Raw genomic sequence first — 27139 nt, 5'->3', positions numbered from 1 at the left:
TCACATGCCACTTGTTAACTAACAGCACTCCATGAAGTGGAGTTGGTGGTTCAGGAATCCCATAATCATCCCCATGAAGTAGGGATGCTTACGCAAACTGAGCTTGGGTCCAGACAGCAGAATCCACGCTTCTCTTTTCCTTTATGTCAAAAAGAAATGAACTTTCTGTTACTCATCTATTGCTGACAGAACAATTATTATACTTACTATGGACTGTTTGGATCTCCTGGCAAAATCATTTCTAAACCGCATATACTGTAGGTGGAGCCAAAGGAACTGATTTGTTCAAAATGATCACATCTTCTTGAGTACTTTTCAGTGTATATTTAATACCTTCTGCCTTGAAAATTTTACTTTACTTGTTTAAAATCACAGAAAATTAACAGTCACACTGTTCAAAGAAATGGTCTCTGCCTTCCCCTTTTTAAATTTTTTCTATCAAAATTTCCCTAGACATCAGCTGAATGAATTAGCATGTGTTAGCATGAATATCAGATCTTAAATATTTAGTAACTGTGATAGGAAAAATAACAGACCAACTACATTTAAAAAAATCACTAGTCCTTACAAAATAAGAAAGCTACTTCAGGATTTAACTTAAATCTCAGTTCTCTAAATTATGCTGATATTTCAGAAAAGCGAAGGATACCAAAAACTGAATGTATATTTAATCTTACTGCACACACTAAAGAAATGTTTAGGAAGGAAGATGGGTTTTGTGTTTTACAGAATAATGCAAAGATTGATAAATCCAACAAACTTAAAATCTCATCATGACCTCCTCCATTTTTGAATCGTGGAGATAAGTGCGATCAAAAAGAAATTAAATTCAGGTTAGATTCTACCATTTAAGATAGGATGTTTTTGACAAGGGTTATATGCACTGACAAAGGCTTCATTAAGAGTGTCAGTGCCTGTACAGCACCAGGGGGTGATGCCTCTACACTCTGTTGCTTACTTAGCATATGAGAGACAGATGTCTGCTAAACAATCCTTAATTGTTCATGACTAGAAACTGACCTAAAAAAGTCTTTCAGCTATGGCAAGGCAACAGGGAGGAACATAAATAGGACATCTTTTGCAAAGACAACAAAACCCAGCATTTACTGAATCAAGGTGGCTTCAAGAACAGAATACAGTGTTTAAGGCCACGATCTGGGAGGACTGGGCCTATACTTTAAGAAAACCCATGTCGTTTATTCAGCAATTTGTTCATTCTAAGCAGAACGGATCCATCTGTAGATCTGTTACCAACCAGAAACCCAGATCTTCTATGAAAAGGAGTTAATATTTACCTCATTATGTGAATGATATAGACATTTAACATGTGTATTTGGTATCACTTAAAAAACAATGCAGTGAGAATTAAATATATTACCGAATCCCTGATTCTGCCAGATTTCAGTCTGTAAAACAACAATCGACAGAAATCTTAGTTCTATACAATTATAATCACCAGCTTTGCTTAAACATTCAATGGTACAAGTTAATTTCTTGTTCCTTCTTGAGATTCCACTGAATGAAAAGTCCAATACCCATAAATTATCTGCCACTTCTGGGAATTCTGAAAAAAATGTAGCTACCAAGATTTATTTTAAGAGAATCTGCTGCTTTAGTTGCAAGTTTCCTTGAATATGGAATACAATCTGCCTGTCAGAGCAAGCAAGGCCATTGATCACAGAAATTGCAGAAAACACCTGCATAAAATTAGCACTGGGTTTCTTGAACCTATACCAATATAAATTTATGCATATTTGGAATATTTAAATTTAATAAACTTTGAGTAAGAGAAATGACTATATTAATTCACAAGTAAAATCATGTAACTTTCTGTGAAAATGTCAGACATCTATAATGCAAACATTCCTCTGTTCATCAGGTGGATTTTTCTTTGAAACTGCTTTTGGTTTTAACCACCATTGATGTGAATCAAACTTTGCAACACAGCACTCTATAATGCCATCCTGAACCTCAATCAATTTTGAGATGACTCAGTCTTCCTCAAATGAAAAATGAATCAGAGCTGTCTCTCCTCTCCTCTGGCATCCGAGCTCCTTTCCAAAATTATGCTACACAACCTCTAATATTAACCTTCTCTGTAAGCATCAATTTCCAGATTTTTTTTTTTTTTGGCTAGGATTTGTAGTTAGTTATTTACCCTTCATTACATGATGAATCAGAACTGCTTAATTTTCCTACCTGAAAACACTACAGGAAGAATGAAGACCAGATATGATTATTGATACAATCTCATCCTATGACGAATGGCAGAGTTTTTAACAATAATCTTGACGGGGAAATCTGAAAAAGTGCAGACTATTACTTTTACAATTAGGAGTCCTTTACAACTGAGTACATCTTTTTTATTATAATTATTCTTAAGAGGTACCAAAATAAGGAATTGCATAAAGTAATAGGCAAGGTCAAAGTCTAATAATTATGGATAAAATAGTCTCAAAAATCTTGAGAACTAAGCTCCTCCCTTCTCGATATACTAGCAAACTACAAAGATACGTATTTTCTCCGTTTTTTTTTTTTTTTAGGGTTACGATTCAATTATCCCCTAGATAAGAAGATGAAGCATTGAAAATATGCTATTATTTCAGCATCCATTTTGAAGCTGTAACAGCATAGTTAAAAAATCATTTTTCTATCAGGTTACATAGAACAGAACATTTTTTCTTTTTCTAAAATATATTGTTGCCTAGATGCTATTCACTCAAAATTTCTCTTACATCACTTGGATTTTCGTATAAATTTAAGTACTGCTGCTTTTAGTTCAGATTTTTCAAATCCTGAATTTGTAGTTCAGAAGTAACAGCAAAATTACCCAAGAGGTTTTTGTGAAGTTTTGGAAATGCAGCCCAAGTACAGTTTTATCTCTGGAAAGAGCTTAAATTTATCTTCTCCTACATTATTTTATGTATTTTGTTCCTCAGTTGCTAACACCATTTTTTCTATAAATACTTTGAAAGAATTAGCAAATCCCATTCCAGAACACTCCAAAATTGCAAATTGGTTCCAGCTAATTAACATTCTTAGACTCCAAGCCAGGCGAACCAAGAGAATATCTAGTATTTCCTTTCGAAGACAAAGCAATTTGAGAAACCAAACACTTAAGAAAGCATGAGATACGCAAGTAAGACAGAAACAAAAGCAGAGAGTCTTTCATGGACTGTGTCTGTTAAGACGATTGCCCTTCTGAATGCCATGTCGTAACAGCCATGGTAAAACAGTCAAAGCTGGTGATGTCTGAAGAGAAGCTGCTGATGCTTCACAATTGCTTGCAAGAGCTGCCTGTATGTGTCTGTCCTGCATTTGATCTTTCCGAAAGAAGTCTTCTACCATCAGAGTATCTGTCTTTTGCAAAGGGAGTTACTGCCACATTGATTTTAAGGATCTGAACACAAAATGACTTCTGTTTCAAACCCATAAAATTTCATGTACTATCTATTAAGTACACTCACACATTTATTAGAAATTCTCTGTCTTTGTAACCACGTCTTAGACAATAAGAAGTGGACTAACAGTTTCCTTAGTTTCCAAAAGAAAAAGAGTTTAATGCAAACGGCTCTTGATATCTTTCAGTTCAACAAAAGGGGTAGTGGTGGCAGTCACTTATATTACATTACATTATATCCTGGGATACGAATGTGATCGAGGGCAATTATCATAGACAGTTGAGACTGAAAGTTTTACTCTGTAATACCTTGGATATGAGTTCATATCCTAAAACAACATAAAAATAGCTTTTTCAAACAAGGTCAAAAAATACCTGAATTAGGACTTTTTGCCTAAATTGCCTTACTGAAAGTTAAACAATCCCTCTATTTTTCACAGAAGGAACTGACTTGCTTTAAGAAGCATCCCATTCTTTCTCTGGTTTCTCTGCTTACACAGCTATCTCACTTTACAGAAGTTAAAGGTCAAAAAAGAAGGCTACACAAAGAAACAGGCTGTATTATATTTTACAAGTTCTGAAAAGAGATAGACATAGCAAGATGTGGAATGCACTACAAAAGCAGATATCAGGCATGTGTGGGTGCCCAGCCAGCTTTTGGATACTCAGATAAAACATAAATAGAATCCTGGACACGAGGGACACTGCGTACTCAACACACTACACAAGGTCAAAAAGTAAGACAGATCAGAGGTGACAAGAAGCAAAGGGACATGAGAAGTAGGCAGAGCGAACTGGGCACAAAAGAGGAGTTAAAACCCTGCATCTTGACGCTCCTTCTGTCTCTTTGAATTAAACTCTACATGGACAGAGAAATAAGTCAGTGAGGAAGGATGTATGCAGTATAACTACACTCTACAAATGCTGTATTCTAGATTCCGAAAATCAAATACAAAATGCAGCTGAGTGCAGCTCCCCTCTAATCCTCTGTATATTCATTTGCCAAACTCGAATATATGTAATTACAAGAAAATAATAACCAGAAGATCATAAATACAGAACATACCAAACCATCAGGAGAAAGTCCCATGCATATGAACAATTACTATGGGAGGTACATTCACTTAAAGTAATCAACTTCTAGTCTTGATCTAGCCTCCTTTAGCAACTTCCACTTTAAACTAAGTGCTGATCTCCACATTTTAAATTGCAAATTACTTTTCTAAATCACTTAACATCTATCCTTGAAATTTCACATGTCAACAGCTCATTAATATCTACAGTAAATGTAGCTCTCTGAAAAGAACCACAGATTTTACATTTATTGAGACAGATAGCTGGCACAGAGAAATAGAGCTCCTTCAATTACTATTTGGCAGAAGCTAACTTTAGTTTAAAATCCGTCTACAGGAATTTATGGCAACACTGCAGTGAAGTGACTATTTTGAATAAGATAAGCTACTGTTGATGGTGATGCTTGGACAGTGTTTATAAATCAAACCTAGAACGTTGTATTTTATAATAGGCCACTTCAAAACTATCTTCCATAATCACCTATGCAGTATATTATGATAAATGCAAACATGGCTGGAGATTAAAAGTAATAAACTGATCTACACAAGATAATGAGTACAAGAAAACCATACACAAAGACTTTATCCATATACGTTTTCCACAGCTTATATGTAACTTAACTCAGATATTTGTAAAGAACAAAAGATAGAAATTAATCAAAATAGCCCAGCTAACACAAAAAAGTATTTCAGTAACCTCAAACCTGTCTTCTGCAATTTAACTCATGTTCCTTCAGAAAAGGAACAACATAGATCGTTTAAAAAGTATTAATCTGAATAGCAGCAGATTGGGTTTTTTTGTTAACCAATTTTCAATTATTCCATTACCTTGGTAAAATTAAACTTGAAAAATTCATCTAGAAATGAATATATTATAATAAATAAAATTAAAATGTTTTAATTCAGACAAAGTCTGAGGAAGCTTGCCAGAGATTCAATTTTTCATTTAAAATTCAAATGACATCAGTGCTGTTTTTTTTCCTGATTTTGTTTTTTATTTTGTTTTTTTTGCAAGAGTACTAACTTACTTAAACAAAAAAAGCAGATGGCAACTGAAATGTTTGCCTATTTACGGGAGGTTTTGTACAGTATAAACATTTTCATTTTTTTCCAAGATATGGCTTGTAGACCGTGAATCAGTGAGCACATGCACCAATTAAAACAGCAACTATTAATATAAGTGAAGAAAACCTCTGTTAAGAACACCTTCCCTGACCTAAGAAGCTTATTGCCTGCACAAGACTTGGAAAATAACTCCACAGGAGAAAGGAATCAAATGTGGAAACTTTCATTTTCATCACAAAAATAAAAGCATGTGTGAATATAAATGAGCATATTTAAGTGAAAACAGTAATAAACAAAATCTGTATTCCACAGTTCTAATTGCCTGCTTATCTGAAGGGCTCTTCATCATAGCTAAAAATAGGCATGGATAAAACAAATCAAAGTTCCAGTGGCTAACTGTTACTACAGATTTTGACAGACAATGGAAATGAAAAATTGAAATAACAGAATAAATGGTTCATTTAGTAAAAACAAAGCAGCTTATTGATAATATATCCATTAAGTTTAAAATCCAAACTTAACCCAATATTTTATTAATTCTAGATCTACTCAGTCTAAAACAAGGTTTTTAGCATTTTGGTGAGTAATTTAAGAGCTAATTTAATAATTACTGTTCCAAAATTTGCTTGAAATTAATGTAGCTTTATAGTTGTGCATGAGGCTTTTACAATAACTTCAGTAAGATCTGCTGGACTTGGTCATCCAAGCATTTTTGCTACTATGGCAAATTATCTATTAAATATTCTAATATTTCACTACTATGTAGACATGTGTTTTCTTTTAAATTACTATAATCTTGAAAGCAGTCTTTGTTTCAACTGAATCATTGTTTATGCTAAATATGGAGCATCAAGCAATGGCTTGTTGTGTATTATCCCCTTGTGATGTGAAATACTAGAATATTAGCCCATTTAAGGACTTTTTTCTGTAGTTTCTGGGAGTTTAGTCCATGGAGACTGAAGACTCATTAAGATGAGTTCTTAATCCAAACTCTCTCTTCTTGATAAAAACTACTTGTTCTGAAGTGCACCACCTGTCCAGGACAGGCAGCCAGAGGTTTATATGGAAAGTCAACAGCCAACCGAGCAACTGCATCGTATTTTATGCAAACTAGTGAGCTAGGCTTGCAAGTCTTGAACTTGTGAAGGATTTCAATTTAGAAATAAACATACTAAAAATTGATGGGTCCTTTGAAGGGCTGTACACAAAACAGATTGCAGAAGCTTAATCTTGAACTAATGCAGTTCAGAGAAACTGAGCAGCAGAAAGCACATACTTTTTAAGCTTTTGACATAAAACACAGGGAAAACCAAAAATATGTATACTGGCTACAGCAAAAGTCTCTAAACCTGGGTGCTGGATACACAGGTGCATGTCACAGGAATGTGCACAGAAAGGCAAAAACTCAAAAATATGATTTAAAAATAAAACACTAAGCCAACCTTGCAATTTTTGGCAAACAAGACTAACAAGCAGAGCATTTGAGCTCACACCATTCTTGCTACCACCACTTCAAAACCACCCATTGCTCTTTCTTTGCCTAAAACCTGAAAGTATCAACTAGAGAGGAGCTAACAGGCTGCCTGAAACCAGTCTCCACATGAACTTTTATTGGTTATTAACAGTTACGATTTTACAGTTAAATATGAGTCTTTTTTTTTTTTTTTCTCCTACTTGAGGCCAAGCTTCACTGAATTATCCACTTTTGTTGCAGGAACAAATATTTACCACAGTTGAGCTGAAATGCAGAAATTTGCTTAACTGTAGATGTTTACCATGCATCTTAGGCTATGACAGCATTCAGCAGCAGAGCTGTTTAGATGGTCCTTGCCTCCTGCTTACGACCCTCTACCAAAACTGTAGTAGTCGAGCCAATTATATTGCATAACTACACTAATAATTGGACTGAGAAGATAGCAAGGGGACAGGAGTCAACTGTGACCAAGATCAGAGACACTGGAAAAAAAAAATCTGTATAATCACACCTTGAACTAACATAATGAACTACAGAAGACACAGTCCAGGTATCTAGCACAGAAATTTCATAAAATACATTGCATTTGTTATCTTTTAGACAAACACAGACAGTAAAGCAGCCTCAAAAGCTGCTTAGTAGTGATCGAGATTGTCTCAAAGAGGTAACAGGAGCCCTAAGTGGTAGATGAGAGATGGGAATTTTAAGAATTTAATTTGGTCAGCTGATGCTCCAGAATTTATTCTCAAGTTTACCTCAGAAGCTAAAGTTCTAACTGCAGTCCTGTTACCAAATTTTGCTGAGTAGGTGTACAAATAAGCCAAGATTCAACAATCAAATATCCTGATTTTTTCCTAAAAACCAGTGTGCATCATGGTGTACAGTTACAAAGTTTATATAAAAAATTGTTGTTCTAATAACTTTGCTTAGTTGGTAAAGAAAAGAAGTGAAATATTAGCCTCTTAAAAGGGTGCAATGAAATACACTACTCTGAGTGGTGCAGCAAACATTCTTATTTCAGAGTGCAAAAGAAGTACTTTTGAATCAGCTGATTTCACTGGTATTCTGCAGTCCTGCAAACTGATTTAGCTTGGGATAGACAGAAGACAGCAAATGAAGAACAGTGCTCTGACCAGCTCCTGTCTAATCAGCCAAATATTTAATGATAATCCATTAAAATGCAAAAATAACTTCTCTATGCATTGAGAACTGATAAAAATGGGGTGCTGGTGAAACATTTTATCATTAGATTATGTCTCAGTTAAAAATTCTCAAACAAACTGAATGGGATAATTATTGTCAGGAACTGTAGCAAAAGGCACTGAACCTGTAACCGTTCTTATCTGTATGAAAGAAGGAGAAATCAACAGCATCCTTGAGCACAGTTATGTCCCAAATTAGTGGCTAGCACTCAAAAATTGCCTGTTCTATGGATGGGAATAACACCCTAAAAATAAGGTGCATACATAAGCTTAAGAGTGCTTGATGCCAGAGGAACGTAGAACACAAGCATGTTCTGAATGGTATAGTGATGTAGACAGATATATTTCTAACCACTTCAACTCCTAAGAAGGAATATTACTGGAATAACTTACGAATCAACATGAAGAACACTCTGGCCACTTCTGGAACATGCAGCTGCAATAATAGATTCAGGCAAACCTGAAAGGACACACGCAAATTTTAAAATTTAGTACACTAAGATACATTAACAAATGAAATAAAATCAGAGCTAAGTCAGTAACAGGAAATTCAAACAACAACAAAAAAATACATAATGCAGTAAGTTAAAGGTTACTGGACAATTATTTACTACTTATAAAGAATAAGAAGCTCCTAGATGTTAATGGGATAGTAAGTATGATTTAAGACTCTTACAGATGGGGAAAAGAATTACTTTAAATGGTTTAGCCAGCTTTATTAATGCTGGAACCTGAAGGCAGTCTAGAAAACATCTAGCAGGGTTTAGATGCATGCAACCATAGTTTCATGATCTCTTTAAGCCAGAAAAGGCAATACTACCATCAACATAAAAAGGTTAACCCCACTATCTTTATCTTTGGCCATTCCTGCCCTCCCTTCCATATGAAGCAGATGGTTGGTTTGCAGTTGGTCCATGATGCCAATTCCATTTTTAACAGTTACTATTTTGATGGATTAAAAAGAAAAAAAAATCACTTTCTTAACTGGTAAAACAGAAGACATTGCAATAGTACGTATTGCTTCCACATTGATATCCGTATCACAGAACTAATCTCAGGAGCAAAAGGGAAGAACAATTGTACCAGTTCCAGGGACACGCATTCCACAGCCCAGACAGGTCTATAGGTAACAGTCACTTCGAAGTGGTGGGATGTGATGTTCTTTGTAGGAAAAACATTAAATACCAGAAAGTGGCTACTTTGAACCAACTTTGAAGTCCACTATCGATGACATCAGAAGTTTTCTGCTCTTTAATATATCACAAGGTGTTCTGATCACCCTGTTTCAGAGGCAGTACCTGCAGTGTATGTTAATTGGTTACTTACACCAGTTTAGGAAGCCAGAAGTCCTAACACAACCCCAAGACTTCAAAATCATCACATTCAATTTAGTAATTGTATCTTATATCTAGAATAGGTCATCCTCTGACAATGTGAAACCATTTTACAAACTGAATAGACAGATTCACCACTTAACTAAAGGTACTTCTAGTATTAAAAGCCACCACTAGTATCACCTATTTGAGGCAAGATGCATACGTTGTATATTCTACTTAAAATGCAGATGTAATTTTTGACAGGAGGAACAGTGACATATTAAATGTGACTAGGTCAAAGAGCTCAACTAACTTTTGGATGAAGAGCACCTAAATGAGTAATCATTATGAGTGGTAAAGGCCTATGCCTTGTATTTTATTTGAAATGCCTCTGGTAAAACTTTACTTAAAGCTGAGTTCTTTAAAGTAAGAACTGAAAAAGAAAAAAAAAAAGGGTTTTATGAATGAAGAGACAACTATACTTCTGACAAGGAGAAAATACTTAACTGTACCACACGCTTCAGGACTGTCACAAGATCCCGGATGCACACAGTCTTATTTATGTGAAAGCAACTCTACATTCAGCCGTCCTCCAAAAGTGTTCGCAGGCATGTTTCATGTTTCTGCATCTATCAACTATCTGGTTTAACAGAATCTACAATTAATATTTTATTTGTGGCTTCTAAAAGAGAAAAATAAAATATTTTCCTCATCTGGGTGCAGAGAATATTACTCTAGAAATGGAACTGAGAAGCTTGTTTCTCCTTCCTTATTGATAAAAGCCACTGAGAAAACGTTGTAAAACATCACCAGTGCTGCCTGGCTGATCAGGACTGGAGTTATAGCTACTAGGGCATAACTGATTGCTCTAAGCTCGATCCAATTGATACTATGTTGGAGGTCTGTTCTTCCATTAACCTTGGATGAAATTGTTCCCTGAATTAGCCTCCTCACTCTTGAAAGCTGGCATCAATTTTCTTCAGCAACCCTTTGCTTACAAGGTACTGTGGCCCCCAGAGTACCCACTGGCAACAGAATGAGAAAGTGTAAGAGAGGTGATGCCCATGCATTTTAGCTTTTGGAGAGGCTCTTAGAACAACTCGATGGAGCAAGACTCCACTTATTCTTACGTGACACACAGTCTCAGTAAACTAAAGAAATAAGACTGTGCCTTGGGCACCAGTTTCTGAATTCTGTTCTGCAACAGAAATAAAACCACACAGAAAACAGGTAACTTCATCAAATGCAAATTACTCCAAAATGTGATCTGGATTGTATGATGGATACTTTCCATGTCTTTTCCAGGAAAAGAAGGCTGTGGTAATTTGTTATAAAATAGTTGTAGAAAGTCCCTTTCTACTCAAGAAAAACATAACTAACCTAGAAAAGCATCCTTAGAGAAGTATTAGAGAGAGTATTTTGGCATCTCTAGCACATGAAGCTGAACGATCTCCTACAGGAGGCTCACAGAATTGTGCAAATAGGTCCTGTTCAGATTATTCAACCACAGATAAAGATACTCCTTTTAGATGCTCTTGCTATTTGGAAACAGTTTTCTATTATGAACTTTGGCATTTCACAGACAGTTGTCTGAAAACTTTAAACTGAAATATATTCAATCTTTGAAATGCTTTTAGGGCCCAAGAAGAGGGCTGAGTAGATTCCAAAATTTCTCATTCCCAGTTTGGTTTGAAGATAATGACTTACTGCAGCATTCAGCTGATTGCAGGATAAAGGTTATGTCCATAATATTGATTCTGAAGTTACACTTACGTCTAACGAGTAGATAAAACTGGATATCTCTTAGCTGTTTCTCTCATGAAAGATTACTCTAAAATTTCTTGCCATTCATCCCTCTTTGGGGGGTCAGCTTGTGGTTTTGCTAGCTTAAGGGATGAAGGACTTATTCAGAGTTGCAACTTGTGCCACTCATGATATTTAATCTCTTTGAACAGGTAGTTGAATATCCCTCCAACAATTTGGATCAAAGAACAGCAAGACCTAAACTAGAATCCATATTTCCTTTTAGATTATCAAAAGAACCTAAGACTGTACTGCAACGGAAATCATTAATCAAATTACTGAGTCATCACGAGACCTGCCCTCTGGTATAATACAATTAATAGTAACCAGTATTTTCATACTAAGCTGTTAGGCATATCAATTACTGTGAAATACAGCACACATTTCAATTTACGGTGTCTGAAACGAAAAGGGCTACTGCAAAAGGACACTTTCTAAGGCTCCAAATCCAGACAACTTTTAGTTTCCCTGGCATAAGTAGGAAACAAGGAATCTGAATAGGGATTGCATGAGCCAAACACAAGAAAGCAGCAACAGACTCAGACTTCAGTATTTTATACATAAACATCTGGCAGCATAAAAGGGACTTATGCAGAGTAATAGAAAGTCCACATAATTACTTTTACTATCATTTTAAAATACTGACTCAGAAGTTCTTCATATTTGAGGCAGAATCAATACAGAAATAACTGTCCTTGTTACCAAGACTTTTAAGACATTCTAATATAGGTCCAAGAAGAGTGCTGACTACATACTTGCCCCCTTCCAAGTTTGGACTTCCAATATCCCGTTGGAAGTACACCGACAAAAAGTGGCAGGCAGATTAAATTGTAACAAGCCGGCCCTGATAAGAGTAACAGATATGGCATGGCTCACTTCAGCATGCATAAACTGATGTCAGTCCTACCAATTTTTCTGCACCTCCAGCTATCTGCATGAAGCATTGAAAACTGCTGCAAGAGATTCCAGGGCTATATCAGAAACAGCTGCCGCACCAGAATAAAGTGATCCAGCAAGTGGATAGTATAAACACTAGGTTCATCATAAGCTTTTGATGAAGAATAGCGTTCACTTCTGATTGCACTAGTTTTTGTTGCCATTTGTTTAAGCACTGCGTCTAGTATAGTCTTCTCGGATCCGTAAGAGGCAGATGAATCTCAATAGCTATTACAGATGTGGCCACTCCAAGCTGACCTTGCAGACCTCTATGTCTGGTTGCTTCCAACAAGCTCTGATCAGGGTAAGCTCCATTTACATGCATTTTTGGATCTCCTCTATGAAGCAAAATCAGCTGTAGTTTCAATTTCATGAATGATAATGTGTTTTATAAGTAAATATGCAAGAAATAAAAGTATTAGCTATGCATTATATACAGTTATCAAAATGTCAATTTAAATTTTAGTTTCAATTCACCAAAATGAAAGTTGCTGCTAAACTAGAAAGTTCTTCCCTTGAGCTTTACAAAGCTTTTAAAATCAGTTGGCTTTTTAAATAAAATAATTATAATTCACTTCTGTGTAATGCAAAATTAATTTTCAGACTTACATATCGTGTCTCTTACAACTAGCATCCATACATAACACTATAATGATGCACTGCCTCTTGGAGTGACTTTTAATGGATACATTAACTGCCCCAAGCAGTTTATACACTAAACAGCTGCATATGCATGGAAGCATCTCAGTTCCTGAATTTCTCACTGAAAACTATTTTCCAGTCATCTAGCTGATATGCTCTAACTGAACTACATGAGCTTCTTGTTGAAAAAGGTTTAAATGTTTAATTTGCTTTGCTCTATCTAATAAATAAATCACAAGTGGCTTTTTCATAATACAAAATGTTGAAGGGAAATATATTCAGAATGCTAGGATAGAGACAATTTCGAAACAGCAATCTTGTTGAGTCAGACCAATTGCAATAAATTTTGCTTGTATCTGAACTTCTAAGAAGAGAACGGCAGCTGGTTCTGGAGAAGCTCACTAGATAATCCTCATGGAACTTTTTGCTGTATGTAACCTAAATGGCATTTTATAATTTATTGGCAAACAATTTAAATACTTATTGTGTATAAATGTATGTTAAAGCTAGCTAATTAAAATTAATAAGAGGTTTGATTCATTTTATTTTATGCCCATACTGCAGAATAATATCAGAAAATCTTTCTGCATTACTGAATATGGTAGTGGCATACAGAAGACAGCACATAAGGAGAATAAGCACTTGTAACTGATCAAGGAAAGAACCACAAGTTAAAAAGTTTCTTTTCCTACATTAGTAATTTCATATAGCTATCTGTGTACCAGCAGAGGAACATCACAACAAAAAACACGGAACCTCATAGTTGGTGCAAATACAGGTTACTTAGAAAAGAGACCAAGCAGACACTTACCTTCCAAATAAAAATTCAAGTACCTAACTTGTTACTAAAATCATGCTTAAACAAAACAGCGTTTTCTGTGGGAGGGTGGGGAGGAAAAAAAACCAACAATATAACAATAGGAGAATGTGTATTCTGAATTTGACTACAAAAAATTATCAGAAAAAAATTACAGAAAAATTACAGAAAATTAAAAATTAACAAAGATATGAGAAAAACGAACGCACCTGAGATGTAAATAACAGCATGAATAGGACAATTTTAGCTATATTAAAAATTCACGTAAAAATTATATCACTGCATGAGTCACATACTGTCTTTCTGCAGCAAAAGCATATTGTACCTAAACATTTTGCTTGTGGTATGTCTAAGAATCTGAATCAAGGTAATAGATTAAAACTACTACCTGCTTTTGGCAGATCACTTTCTGAACTACAGGTAAAAGCAGATTACTTTAAGGTGAGAAATTCTGTTTACTTGAAAGGGACCAGCAGCTTTATTTTTCACAACTAGAGGCCTATTCCTCAGTAGAAAGGATAATTTTCAAACAAATTGTCTGCTTACATAGGCAAATATTTTACACACACACACACACACATATATAATGTATCAGTATATATACATATACTGATGCTCTCCTTGAGCCGTATCTATTAAAGACAACAAGTGAAATCCAGAAGACTTCTTAGTGTCTTCAAGGAAAAAAATATAATTGTGTTAAATAAAGAGGGTTTATAAGCAGATTTCTCCAGCACATACTAGACCTACGAGAGTCTGATCTTCAGCTTACCTGACAATCAATAGCAGCAGATGAAAAGAAAAATGAAAAGTACATACACTGAAAGATCAATATAGTAAGATATACCCACTACTAAGTTTTATTTTGACCCAAATTTCTAATATCTTCATCTTTCACTTCCTTTTCTGTCTCCCTGCAGGAAGATAGCCTGCTCCTTATCCAGACATCTTTAAATATTTCATAAAAAGAGATTTAAAAGAGTTGGCACTGCCAACTTCATTATGGAAGCTTTGGTTGGCTCTAGAGCAACCCCAGTGCACCAGTGACTTAAGAAGAGACAAGTCCTTGTAGGAGGACTGAATTACCATTCTCCTACCAGTAGAATGATGTTTTCTACTGGACATAGACCAATATGTATTTTAGGCATGGATTCAGACTGGAATTTTGAAGTACCCTGCTGAGATTTTTCTAAAGTAGATTTTCAGCCTCGACATGCAGACAACCTCATGTACACATTTAATGGCAAGATCACAGGAATACTAGAGTCTCTTACTTCTGTAACATCAGCAATATAATCTGGGAAAACAGAAAAACACTAGCGGACTGAAGAGGACAACAAAAAGGTTACAGTACACTGAATTTTCCTACCAGAAGAGCAAGGGACATTTCACAATATCTGGGATAGATTCCTATTTGAGATGCCAGTGGGAGTCCAGGTCTTCAAGGCTGTCATAGCAGCTCTGCTATATGAGAAAGTTCAAAATATAAGGCATGCCAAAAAACAACCACTCGGTTTTAGTCAGGTTAAGAAAAGCTGGTGAGAAGGTAAAGGTACATTTACACTTGAAGAATATTAAAAGAAAGAAGGGGGGAGGGGAAAAAAAAAAGCTGTGTGTCAGTGTTCATTTTGTTTGTCTGATGCTTCCATGAACAGATAATCACTTATTTGTAAATAGCCATAATAATGTGGGTCTCCTTCCTACTTACAAACATTAACATTACAATTCAGTGCTACCCTATTTGTCCCCAAAGACTACTAAGATCAAAAAAAACTTCTTTAGTAGGCTTTCCATCTAGCTTTTCTTCTACAAGTCTAAATAGCTACTGATATTAAATGGAGACTGCACACTTATATAAAGTAGTGTAACCAAAATTTCAACACAGATGTATTATGAAGTATTAGAAAATATTTTAGGCATATCCTAAAAATATCTTGCAGTAATAACAACATTAGGAGCTATTCATTTTTCAAAATTATTTTTTAAATCAGAATCTCCAACTTTCAGCTTCATAATTCACATCTATAATATTTAGGTTAGTTTTTTCTGATATGTTTTTTAAATTGTATTAGTATTTAGAAATGAATTTTCCTAACACTATGCTTACATAAGATAAACATAAAGTACTTACACCACTCCCAGCATATCGAACAATAAATAATAGATTCCCCTGACAGGACTTTGATGACCTGGCAAAGCCCGAGTGCTTTCAGCCAAAATCATATGAAACCATAAATCACTCTTTATTTTATAGAATATTTCAAAATGGATTCCTGCTTTCTACCTTGAAAGTCATTTCATGTGTTATTTATAACCAGTGAAGACCAGAATGGAAGGAAAATTGCATAGAACTAGAAAATTTACTGTGACTGCTTTTATAAAGAATAACTCCTTTTAGAAAAAAATTAGAGTTACTGGCAGACAAACTTGTGAATACAGCCACCTTTTAAAGAGTAACATCCTTTATTTTACAGCTTCACCATAAGCTAATACAGGCCTCCTGTAATATCAGAGACAAGTTTAAGTAGCATTAAAACTGAATATAATCCAAGCAACTGAAGAAATACAAAGTTAAGGGTAACCCTGCATCCTTATCCACACCACTAAAATAAGTATGTACAGTCACGTTACAAATCTTTGTGCTTACAATGATTTCTGCCATAAATTCAACATTGCTGAATGTTTTGCCTATGAATTTTCCTACATGATAATTGTCTAAACACAAAAACCCTGCCACTGACTTTAAGAGCCTAGGTCTGAATATCATTCTCTCAAAAAATAGATGCATTTTTTTCTTGAGATAGTTACCAAAGAACTCATAATGTTCTCCCCCCAAACATGTGCTAGCATTTTAATATCTACTTACTGAAAAAGCAGACTCCACAAAAGCTTATCAATAATGAATTCATTTAAACGAACATGACTGTCACCCACTTAAGCAAGCCTTTATAACATCAGCCCTCCAAAACTAGATACTACTCACTGTTAGATAAATAGAGTCCATTGAATATCACTTTCCAAAGACTAGACTTTCCAAAATACCAAAACTAGTTTGTGGATTAATGATATTGTACACAATCTACTTCGTGAAAGAAATATCCAATGGAGCCATTTATGTCTGGTTAGTGGGTAACCTGACCATAGTACTATATTAAAAAGCAGGGATATGAGAGCCTTCAGAAGGGGGGTTAGGGGAGACGTTAGGAGAAAGAGAAACAGAGAGAGAGAGAAGAAAAGGATGACTTAAATGCTATAACATAAAAGAACAGAATCAAAGAACAACGTTGAAATAGCTTTTAATTCTCACATATTTTCACTGGAAATTTAAGATATGGCAATCAGTTTTATATCATATGATTATCTAGTTTTCTTAAAAACTATGGATATAGCTTCCATGATACTAATGAAAACTTTGTTACCGGACCATAAAGCCATTAAATAGAACTAGTATTTTTGTATTGCACAACCAGCTTGCTATAAAATTGCCTTCACAAGACAATGTTTAATCTGGGATTAAAAAAAAAAAAAAAGTAGTTTCTTCAATAAATGAATTTACTTTTACCATGGAAATATCAAGGTACTAATTTAACATAAGCATTAAATGGAGTACTGATGACAAAAATTTCACATGAGGTTCCATTTTCATTAAGCTCACTACAGGGAAACAGTTAAATGAGCCTGAAATAAGAAAAAATTCAAATCTAACGTTACCACTCAATCTAACCACTAAAATTAACAGATGCACAAATTACAAAACCAGAAAAAGGCCACACATGCAGAAAAGAAAGCAATTACTACTACACATTTAAAAAGATCATTAACACAAACAACTCAGTTATTCCAAAGTCTGTGTTCATGACAATTAAACACCCATAGGTACACTGGCTATCACATCAGAAAACAGATAGTTAAAGACAAGCCTAAATTATTTCCTCAGAAGTCACCTCCCAGAAGAGAGGATGGATAAAAGTTCTACTTTGTGGTAACATTTTATACTGGGTAATTTTACATAGATAAGAAATATTCAATCAACAGTATCAGACGTCATTTATGTACGCATTTGGCAAAAAGTGGATGCACAGAAAAGACAGAATTTCTGCATTTTAGTGATCATTTTGAAAATCTTCAAATTAATTCTAATAGAACTCTATAAGTAAGCCAACAACTCAAAAATGCAGTCTTTAACACAAATCCATAGCACCACCACCAAATGGCAATGTTTCAGAGATAGAATTTAGCTCAGAGAAATTCTCCCCCCCACACACACATATATCAAACCTCTAATATTACAAGCTCATTCTGAATCAGGGAAGGTCATATTTGATGGCTGGCACATGACCAACTCTAACTGGCACAGACAGTTTAGCCAAAAGTGCCTTTGTTGTTGAGCTTATTGTGTCAGGTGAATATTTGTAAGTGTGGCTAGGAGTGCACAAACTCTTCCATTCGTGGCATCCTACCACCAGTCACTTATTTTTCCTCAGTGAGCAGCCAGGTACTTAACACAGGTATCACGCATCCAGCAAGTATAACACGACAGGGAACATGAAAGATAGCATATGAAAGCAGGCTGCCACCGCCAGAACAATTCAGCTGGCCTGCATTTTGCTCCTGTGATGTCCCTGAGCAAAGGGTTGCCAGAGCAGGCTCCACCACCTTCTGCCTTTAACAAAAATTACAGACTCTCCAGAAGAAAGTTTTGGCAGGACAGAGGGGTTTTACCCCTGCACAAGAACCATGAAAACATGAACTCTGTGTTAGTTAGATGATTATAGCCAGCTCTGTTAAAGATATACCACCTTCACTAGCTCCCTTAGTAGCTAGAATAGCTACTCCTTTTTACCTTTTCATTTCCTTAGTAGGTAGAATAGCTAAATAGGCTGACATTGATACTGATTTTATGAAGCTTTCAGTATCATTTTATACATCATTGTGTACATAAATATGATTTTTTTCATGGAAGTAAAGACTGAATTACCCTCATAAATCACAAAAGATATGTAAATGTTTTAATATTTTGCCCTGCTGGTTTGATATTTCAGCCTTTCATTGTCTCCCATTCTTCTCATACACTCCAACATTCACAGATCTGAATGCATATGAAAACAACAGGTTCATTACCAGGGCTTCCATAGTGTACAATAGGGCTAAGAACACAGAAAGAATCTCTTAATTTGCTCAAGAACCTTAATTCTGCATTTTTTTAATTACATTTAAAGTCAACAATGGGGACAGCATGCTTTTATAATTTCTCACAAATCCCAAAACTAAATTAGAAGTCCTTTGAGCAATTATACCAACACTGTAAGATGACTGCTTTTTCCTGCTAAATATTTAACATAGAAAGCATACTAAGAAACTTGCTTATTCCATTCCAAATCACTTTAAAAAACAAGTCTTAAATCTGAAGGGCACACCTTAATTTGACAAAGTAATGAACTCAACAAATGGAGTTCCTGATTTCACATGAAAAACAAAAACATTTAGAAGAATCTTGCTTTTGCACTCAGAATACCACCCTGGGCAGACCTTGGGAGGTGTCCATAAAGGCCAGCAAGATTTCATTGTAAATTTGGGACCTACGAATAATAACATGTTTTCATCATGTTAGAGACTAGAGCTCAATGCTGAATTCAAGGCTTTTCAGGTGGGTGGTGGGGGAAAGGGGGCTTATCAAGAGCCATTTGGACTAGGCTACTATCACCCATGGTTCTGCAAAACAGGAATACATTTCAACATTAGAAGATTACATAATTATGATACACAAGCAGCAAATACCTTACTTCTGAAGGAATACTTCAAAGTTTGTCTTGTAGTGACAGTGTCATGTTTTTCAGTGAGAGGTTTAAGATCTCCATCATTACTCACTTGATAGGAAACAGGATGAACTTGTACAGGATGTATAAGGCCGGGGCAGTTACAGGAAGTTCACAGGCCAGTCTCTGATATCCAAAATCTTTCAAACATGTTTTCACAAATACTCAGTAATATACTTTAAAGAGAGGACTCAAATAAAGTTTTGAATTATTTGTAAGCAAGCACAGATATTAGAAAAAAACTTTAAGATGAGAGCTTCATTCTTATATTACAAGAAACACAGTAAAAAAAAAAATCCGCATATACTGCATACATTGAAACCACATTGACTTTAGCTCTTCAGAGCTATTTTCAGTACAGAAAAGTAATCTTTTAACTCGACAAGCCAGAATATTTCAGAAAAAAAAGGTTCCCAAAGGTAGTAGGGTCAGGCAAGGCTTTATTAAATACCAAAGGAGCACTTGATGTTAGGGGTGCAGAGGCAGGAGATGTGTGTGCCTGACTCCTGGCTCACAGGCCCACGGAAGGCAGTTATCCATGTCCCAGCAAGGCCCCACGCCACACGCACATCCCTGCCACCTATATGTCTGAGCAACCCCCGACATTTTAGTCCTAATGGGCATCCTAGAGCAGGCTGCCAGCTCCCCGGAGACTGGCGCAGCGCTGCATGCACAGCTGCCCCGAGCAGCCTCACTGCCCCCGGGCGCCGCCACCGTGGCGCGGCGCTGCCCCGCCGGCCCTCCCGGCCCCGGCCCCGGCCCGCGCCGCCGCCGCGTACCGGTCCCTATCACCACCACGTCAAACTCCGAGGGCAAGTTGTCCGCCATCTTGGGAGGGGCTCTGTCACGCGGCTGCCGGCGGCGGAAATGGGGCGAGCGGCGGGCAGGGACTTCCCGCGGCGGCGCGCAGGGGTTGCCGGGAGCTGTAGTCCCCGCGGCCGTCGCCCCGCGCGCGGCCCTTGTCGCAGCAGGGACGGGGGAAGCAGCGCCGGGCCAGGCCGCGCCGCGCCGCGCCGCGCCTGCCGGAGCGCCGCCGGCAGCCTCACCGCGCTGCTTGCTCACGGGCCTGCAGCGCTCCGGGGCGTCTCGAAAACAAGCTGCAAGCTCCAGCCACTATCTGTCTTACTAGATCCTTTACCAAAAAAAACCCCAACCAGATTCTATGAAAAAGAAGCACGTCTATCGTACATGCTGTTTTGCCCACAGCCTCCCCAGCACCAGTATTCATGTTTCCGCGATAAAAGTATAAAGCAATACTTATGCGCCAGCTTTATAGTCAGCTCTGCTACAACTTCAACGCACGTGGTTTTTGTACAGTTCATGCATTGACTTCACTGAAGTACCTGGGCACCAGTTCTTCAGTAACTCATTCACTTTTGACATCAGTTACATTGCAAACATTACTCTCTATTCATAACTCAAAATTTAATAAAAATTCACCTGTATTCTCTGGCTACTATTTGACCAACTGTTTATCACTTAGTTCCTACCAGCTTCTTTTTGCTTTATTCTCTACCATTTATCATATCATGATATCTTAGTTTATATCTGTTTACATCTTTGTAACTCTTCGGCCAGTTCCAAAATTAAGTGGAAATGTCCATATCAAAAATGATTTTATTTAATGATGAAAGTAAGATTTTGTGGATTACTTCCTTAAATGGTGTCAGATTTCTTTAGGAACTATTATTCTTTACAACCTTTTCTGCCTATTGCCTTATACACTGTAAGTTTAAGGCTAAATTATGACTCCTTTGTTCAGTACAACTTCCACTTTGCAGTATTACAGGGAAAAACAAGGAAGTATTTCCCTTATTATTTTATTGGTGGCAACATTTTAATAAAGTCTTCTTACTCCCCATGTTGAAGATTGATTTTGAAAGAAAGTGTATTAGTTCATCTATTTTAGTCATTAATTTCATGTCCTTCCTTTTTTATTAACAGATGAATTATACGTTGGACTGTACTTTGTTCTCGGTTGCATTTAAATCCTTTCTATTTTCCCCACCTCTTTAATTAACATTAACTCTTCGTTTATGTTCCTCTCAAGCCATAGCTCACGCTTCAGGCCTGTTTTGCCTTTTCCTTTATCTTACAAAGAAGTGAAGGGGGGAATCAGTGGTGAAAAACATAGCGGAGTCCCTGTTCCAGAGCAGCCCCTCCCGCACTACCAGGCTGAGTGAAAGAATGGCAGAATAGAAAGATATATTGGAAAAAGCCAAATGTAGATACAGCAATGTAAGCAAAATAACCTAGCACAGAGTAGCTGTGTCAGCATGAAGTACACACTGGAAATTTCTAGAAGGTTTTGCTTTTTATATTGCATTTAATGACATGAATGGGTTTAAACTAATCTCTTAATATTATTCATTGTATATGATTATATTAAAGTCTTAACACCTTAAATCAATAATAACAGTAAACCAGCCAGCAGCCTGTTAACACCTTATTACAAGCTCCTTGTTCACATAGCAAAAGAATGGTGAAAATAGTATAAAGCAACTAATGGAAACCAGAGACCACCTTAACCCTTCGGTACTGCCAGGCACGCCAGAACAGAGTACAGCGCAGAAAACAAATTCCTGGCAGAAAATGTCACACAACATAAGAATAAAAAATATGTATAAGTAAACATCAGTACCTGGTTAATAGGCTAATAAATACGTAACAGAGAAAATCAGTAGTTATGGATTCAGATGTAAAAGTAGAAAGATCAAATTTTATGTTCCTTTCACACTTTCAACTCTCTTATAGGAATTTTAAAACCTTTTCCATTCTGCAGTTTGTGTACTCCAGTTCCGCTAACAAGACTGTCACTTCTATCTTTTTAACCTCTGACAACAAATATTCCACTCCAGATCGCTCACAGTGCTGGATCACCCTGACCTACGTGAGCTGGGGAACAAAGCACCCCTCTATTGCTTACATCTTTTGGTCTCAGAAAAGACAAATTCTCCTCTCACATCCTTCTCTTGCTGAGAGGGAATACTCATGAAAATATTATTTCATTGTGAAAACCTTTTTTATTGTTTAGTATAATTCTAGGAGTGCACTAGAATAGAGCTATTTCACTGTCAATGTCTTACTGTTTCTCAAGCACTGAAGTATTTATCCCACCACAAAATGCTGTTGTTTGGTTCTGTGAGTTCCTGTTAGCTTCATTCATAAGATGCAATCAGTGCAGTCCTATTTCATGATGACAGTCATTATCCACTGGACCAGAAATTCTTCTTAGCACTATTTATTTGACAAAAATGATTATTCAGGATCTTTAACTGCTAGGTTTGTCAGCCCCATTCAATGCAAAAATGTTTCCCTCCACTTTACAGTTTTAATATCAGCAAATGTTAAAGTAAAATATGCAAGTATGAATAATTTTATGAGAATTTCATGGACCCTGAGAAAACGTCTTACCATGTTTTTCTCTTTAGCTATTTAATTGCAATGTCATAGTAACAGAAAGCAGCATACCCAATTCTGCATGGATGAATAAGCACATTCAATAAAGAAGATTTAACAGAGTAAATCAAACACTGGATTAAACATTTTCTGCATAACAGACCACAAAATGGGCATTCATTTTACCAATAGATCCTCTACATTAGAAACAAATAGAAACGCGCACCAACATAATTAAACTGCATATTCTGTGGCCTGATTGCGGAATTTCCCTGTATTTTATTAAACTAGGTCTCATCAATTAGAATTGCCAAAATGCATTCAAGAATGCACTCTGACAAGACTAAATGTATTTTTTTACCCATTTATATTAAATAATTTTTCTTTGTTTAATGAAATAATTCATAAACCTAATTCATAATCCTTTGCATTTCAGCAAAGGCTTCATACAGCATTTATTAATAATAGTTCAGAAAGACACATGAAAATACCAGTTTAGGATTCCACATTAGCAGTCTTCAAATATTCTTTCTGTAAGCAACTTTTCCTGTCTTTATTTCAAGCAAAACATTTATCTTACAAAAACCTGTTTTTTTGCTTCATAACTTTTGTTTGGGATTTTCACTTATTCACAGAATTAACAAATTTTTTCTTTAAAATCTGTATAGTTAATATCCAACTTTATCAAAATACTTTCAGAAATATAGTAATCTCAGCAAAACTCCATGAAGGATGTAAGTGTTTTTATTTCCACAGGTAGAAACACTGAAGCTCAAGGCCATAGAGAAAGTCAGGAAGAATCAGCATTATAATTATGGAGGTCCTAATTATCTCACAGATCTAGTCTTGGATCATTTGATCAATTATTTCTTCCTCCAAAAACAAACAGCAAATACTTTATACTCAGTTGGTCCTTTTTTGAATTATGATGAGTTTTATTTTTTTAGGTTATGTAGTATCTTTATCCTGCAGTGACTCCATATGTGAAATCTCATTATTTATATTATTCACTCAATGGATACACAATTTAACTCTACTTGAGTACCAGTTTGAATAAGGCTCAGCAGCAGAATCGGGCCTATTAGCTGCTTGAAACATCTATTGAATAACCTGATTTATCCTTACTAAATGGCTCATTAGTTCAGGCAGCAGGAAAATGTTTGTGTGTTGCTGAAGTTATGCATGGTTGTCATATAGAGTTTGCTGTTATGCAACTGTCAGTCACTCAAGCATGCACAACCTCGCTTGTTCATTAACTACAGAAACAGCCACTCTACATTCAAGCATCTTTGGGACAAAATATTTGTTTACAAATTTCTTTTAAACTCTGATACGCCTTTATTCTAATTTCTTCTTTGTTACTGCTATTTGAATTTTTCTTTTTCCTTGTCTCTGCTTGCAGTAGTTACTCTCCATTCCCAAGCACACTCAGTATTTTTACTTGAGCTTTATTCCTTAAACTCCACAATGAAACGTACAGTTCTGCATTTGTATTTCACATTATAGATTTCAGATTTTCCATACTCTTTAAATGAACATTTGACTACCAGATCCATGGAAGGGCAGATCACTTGCCCTTGCCATTATCTAAAATCCTTTGTCTAGACTCCCTTATTAAGAAATATGTTATTTATGATTTGGGGTTACATAAAAGTGAACTGGGCTCACTATGGTATTTTTCTGGAATTATATTAATTATTGTTCAGCTTTGAACATTTTTATATGTATTTAGCAAATGGCAATGTATTGGGAATGTTATTAAGCAGATCAAAACTCTTCCATTTCCTTCTTTTCATCCTGTGTTTGACCAACTTAGTGGAGTTCTAGTGTATAATCAATTCTCAGAAAAAATAGTAACAATCTTATGATTCTGTATTAACAGATTCTGCTCCCTAAATCTTCCTCCAACTAATGCAATTGAAAATGTAGATACTTATTTAATAATCCAATTTTAATCAAAGTTGTTTATGTAAACTCCTTAATTAATCCAGTCATCATATAATCTCTATGTATTTCATCCTCATAACACTTTTGTAAGGTTGTTCCTATTTTACAGATAGTAAACTGGGGATATATATTAAGGGCCTGATCTAATCTCCATTGAAGTCATGTGAATCCTGTTATTTATTTAACAGAAGTGGGATTAGACCCTAAACTGCAAATTCTCAATCATATGTAGACACCTAATCCTCCTGGATGGCATGAGTGCTCCTTTGATACAGTAATCTTGGCTTTGATAAATCAGTGAATTAAACATATATTTTTTAAATGAATAGTTAAATGCACATTCTCTAACTAAGGAGTACTGAAACTGATTTTGCAGTTGCCCTTTTGATTACCAAGATATGAGTAAATTATATGATTGTCCAGAGACATGGGAAAATATAATTACATTTTGCTCCACTTATGTAAGCATGCAAGGCAAAAAGTTCTTTTTCTAACTGTTTTATCAATGACTTTCTGCAAGAATTCTGCTGGTCTCTTATTGCAGACAAAACTTTCCAGTATAAACTGAGTGCAGAGGAGACAGAAGTAGGATTGTAGCTTTGATGAGGCTGCTCTGCCCAGCATAGCTGGCAGGACATAGAAGGAAGGCTTCACTACAGCCTCATTAAGGACTGCCTATGAGTTTTACAGGCTTCCTAAAACTACATATGTGCAGGATGAAGGAGAAAGTCTTTGCAGTAGCCCCAAAGTCCAGTTATTTTTTTATGCCACGGGTTAATCTTAAATGCTTAGCAGATGAACCAGATCACTAATATGCTGCAGTTTTTATTGCATGTCTCTTAGAGACACCTGGAGGAATCTGACTTCAGGAACTGGAGACTTACTGAACTACTGGTAGTAGATTCAGAATAAATCTTCATTTAGATTGCCATAAAACATGATATTATTGCATTATATGCAATATATGGTGTCAGCTGAGTTTTGGAATTAGCTAGATTCCTTCTTTCAGTGCTCTGTAACAGTGGCTAAAATCATTGGTATAATACGTGAATTATCACTGCTGTATGCAGGGTAATTTTTGAATTGCTTAGGCATGTTTGTAAAACAAGATTCTTTCACCTTCCTGATTTTCATTCTGAATCTTTTTTCTCCATAAAAATGTGTCTTTTTAGTAATACTGTCAGATGCAGAGATAGAACTGTGTAAACTGTTTTTGAAGTTGAAATGTCAACGTCTTTAAGCAAAAAACTAAAACTCTTTTGTTCAAGTTCAGAACAAATTCATCAGGAATTTCTCACAGTGTTTTGGGTTTGTACACTGCAATTTTTTACAGCAATGTGTTCTTCTTCAGTAGCTTCCCTCACTTCCCCAATAGACTGCACTGTGTTCTCTACCATATCCAAGAGGTCCTTGAGGAGACACAGTACTTCTGGCAGAAGTTTGTGCATCACTTTTTAACTCTTTCATTTCAGACTATGCACTGTATTTGGATTACCAGTTCTTCCTATTCAAAGGAGTAAAAGAAGATGCTACATACCATGTCATCATTCTGTAAATGAAAATTTAAACAGTGCTTCAAAGTATTAGAACTCCCAAATTCAAGACTGGTCAATGAGAGGGCAAAATCAGTTATCTGAGAAAATGTTTTCTTTGGCTGACATCAAGATTATCTTAAAGCATGGAATATCCACACTACATACATACGAATGAACAGCAGTCAGTTCCTGCTTAGCATTAATCAAAAGGCTGATGTCAAAGCCAAAAATATGATCTGGAAATATTGTAAATTTTTTAATTAGGATTAGGCATCATGGCAGTTAAACCACAGAAGATGTAAGGAAATTGTCTGACCACAGCCACATAAATCATATTGATTTACCTAGACATGAGTTAGAATTTTGCTTTCCTCACTTAAAGATTTCTCACTTGCTAAATGTGAAATAACCAAAACCTAGTGTACTCTTCATCAAATGTGTTGGTTTTAAGATAGAGAAATAGTCAACTCCAAAATGACTGCAGTAGAAATAGTAAAATCTGGTATCTTCATATGAACAGTTTCCCAATAAATTCAGAATCTCTGGTTTGCTGGTGAAGTTTTTTGACTTGCACAAATAATGCAGATATTATAACATATATGTGCTTGAAATGGAAGGCAAAGTACTACTGAAATTAAAGCTATTAGATTTTTATTTCTCCACCAATTGCATGATCATTTTTGCTTTTGGTAAACACATTGGCTCTCCCCAAAA

At 35.9% G+C, this 27139-nt stretch overlaps 1 protein-coding gene across 3 annotated transcripts in view; it reads right to left on the bottom strand.

The window, feature by feature from the left end:
• The window catches only part of CHM (CHM Rab escort protein), a 78839-nt gene extending 58455 nt beyond the window's left edge, over window positions 1-20384 (bottom strand). For all 3 annotated transcript variants that reach the window (XM_067304144.1, XM_067304145.1, XM_067304146.1), the window contains exons 1-2: window positions 20324-20384; window positions 8608-8674 (exon numbers count right to left, since the gene is read on the bottom strand). In XM_067304144.1, the coding sequence (XP_067160245.1) occupies window positions 8608-8674; window positions 20324-20372 (116 nt within the window). In that variant the 5' untranslated portion in view covers window positions 20373-20384. The remainder of the gene's footprint in view (window positions 1-8607; window positions 8675-20323) is intronic.
• Window positions 20385-27139: the final 6755 nt, after the last annotated feature.

The sequence above is a fragment of the Apteryx mantelli genome, chromosome 13, assembly GCF_036417845.1.
Source record: "Apteryx mantelli isolate bAptMan1 chromosome 13, bAptMan1.hap1, whole genome shotgun sequence".
Taxonomy (NCBI): Eukaryota; Metazoa; Chordata; class Aves; order Apterygiformes; family Apterygidae; genus Apteryx; species Apteryx mantelli.
The sequence above is the reverse complement of the archived record's forward strand: the minus strand, read 5'-3'. Positions and strand labels throughout refer to the sequence as shown.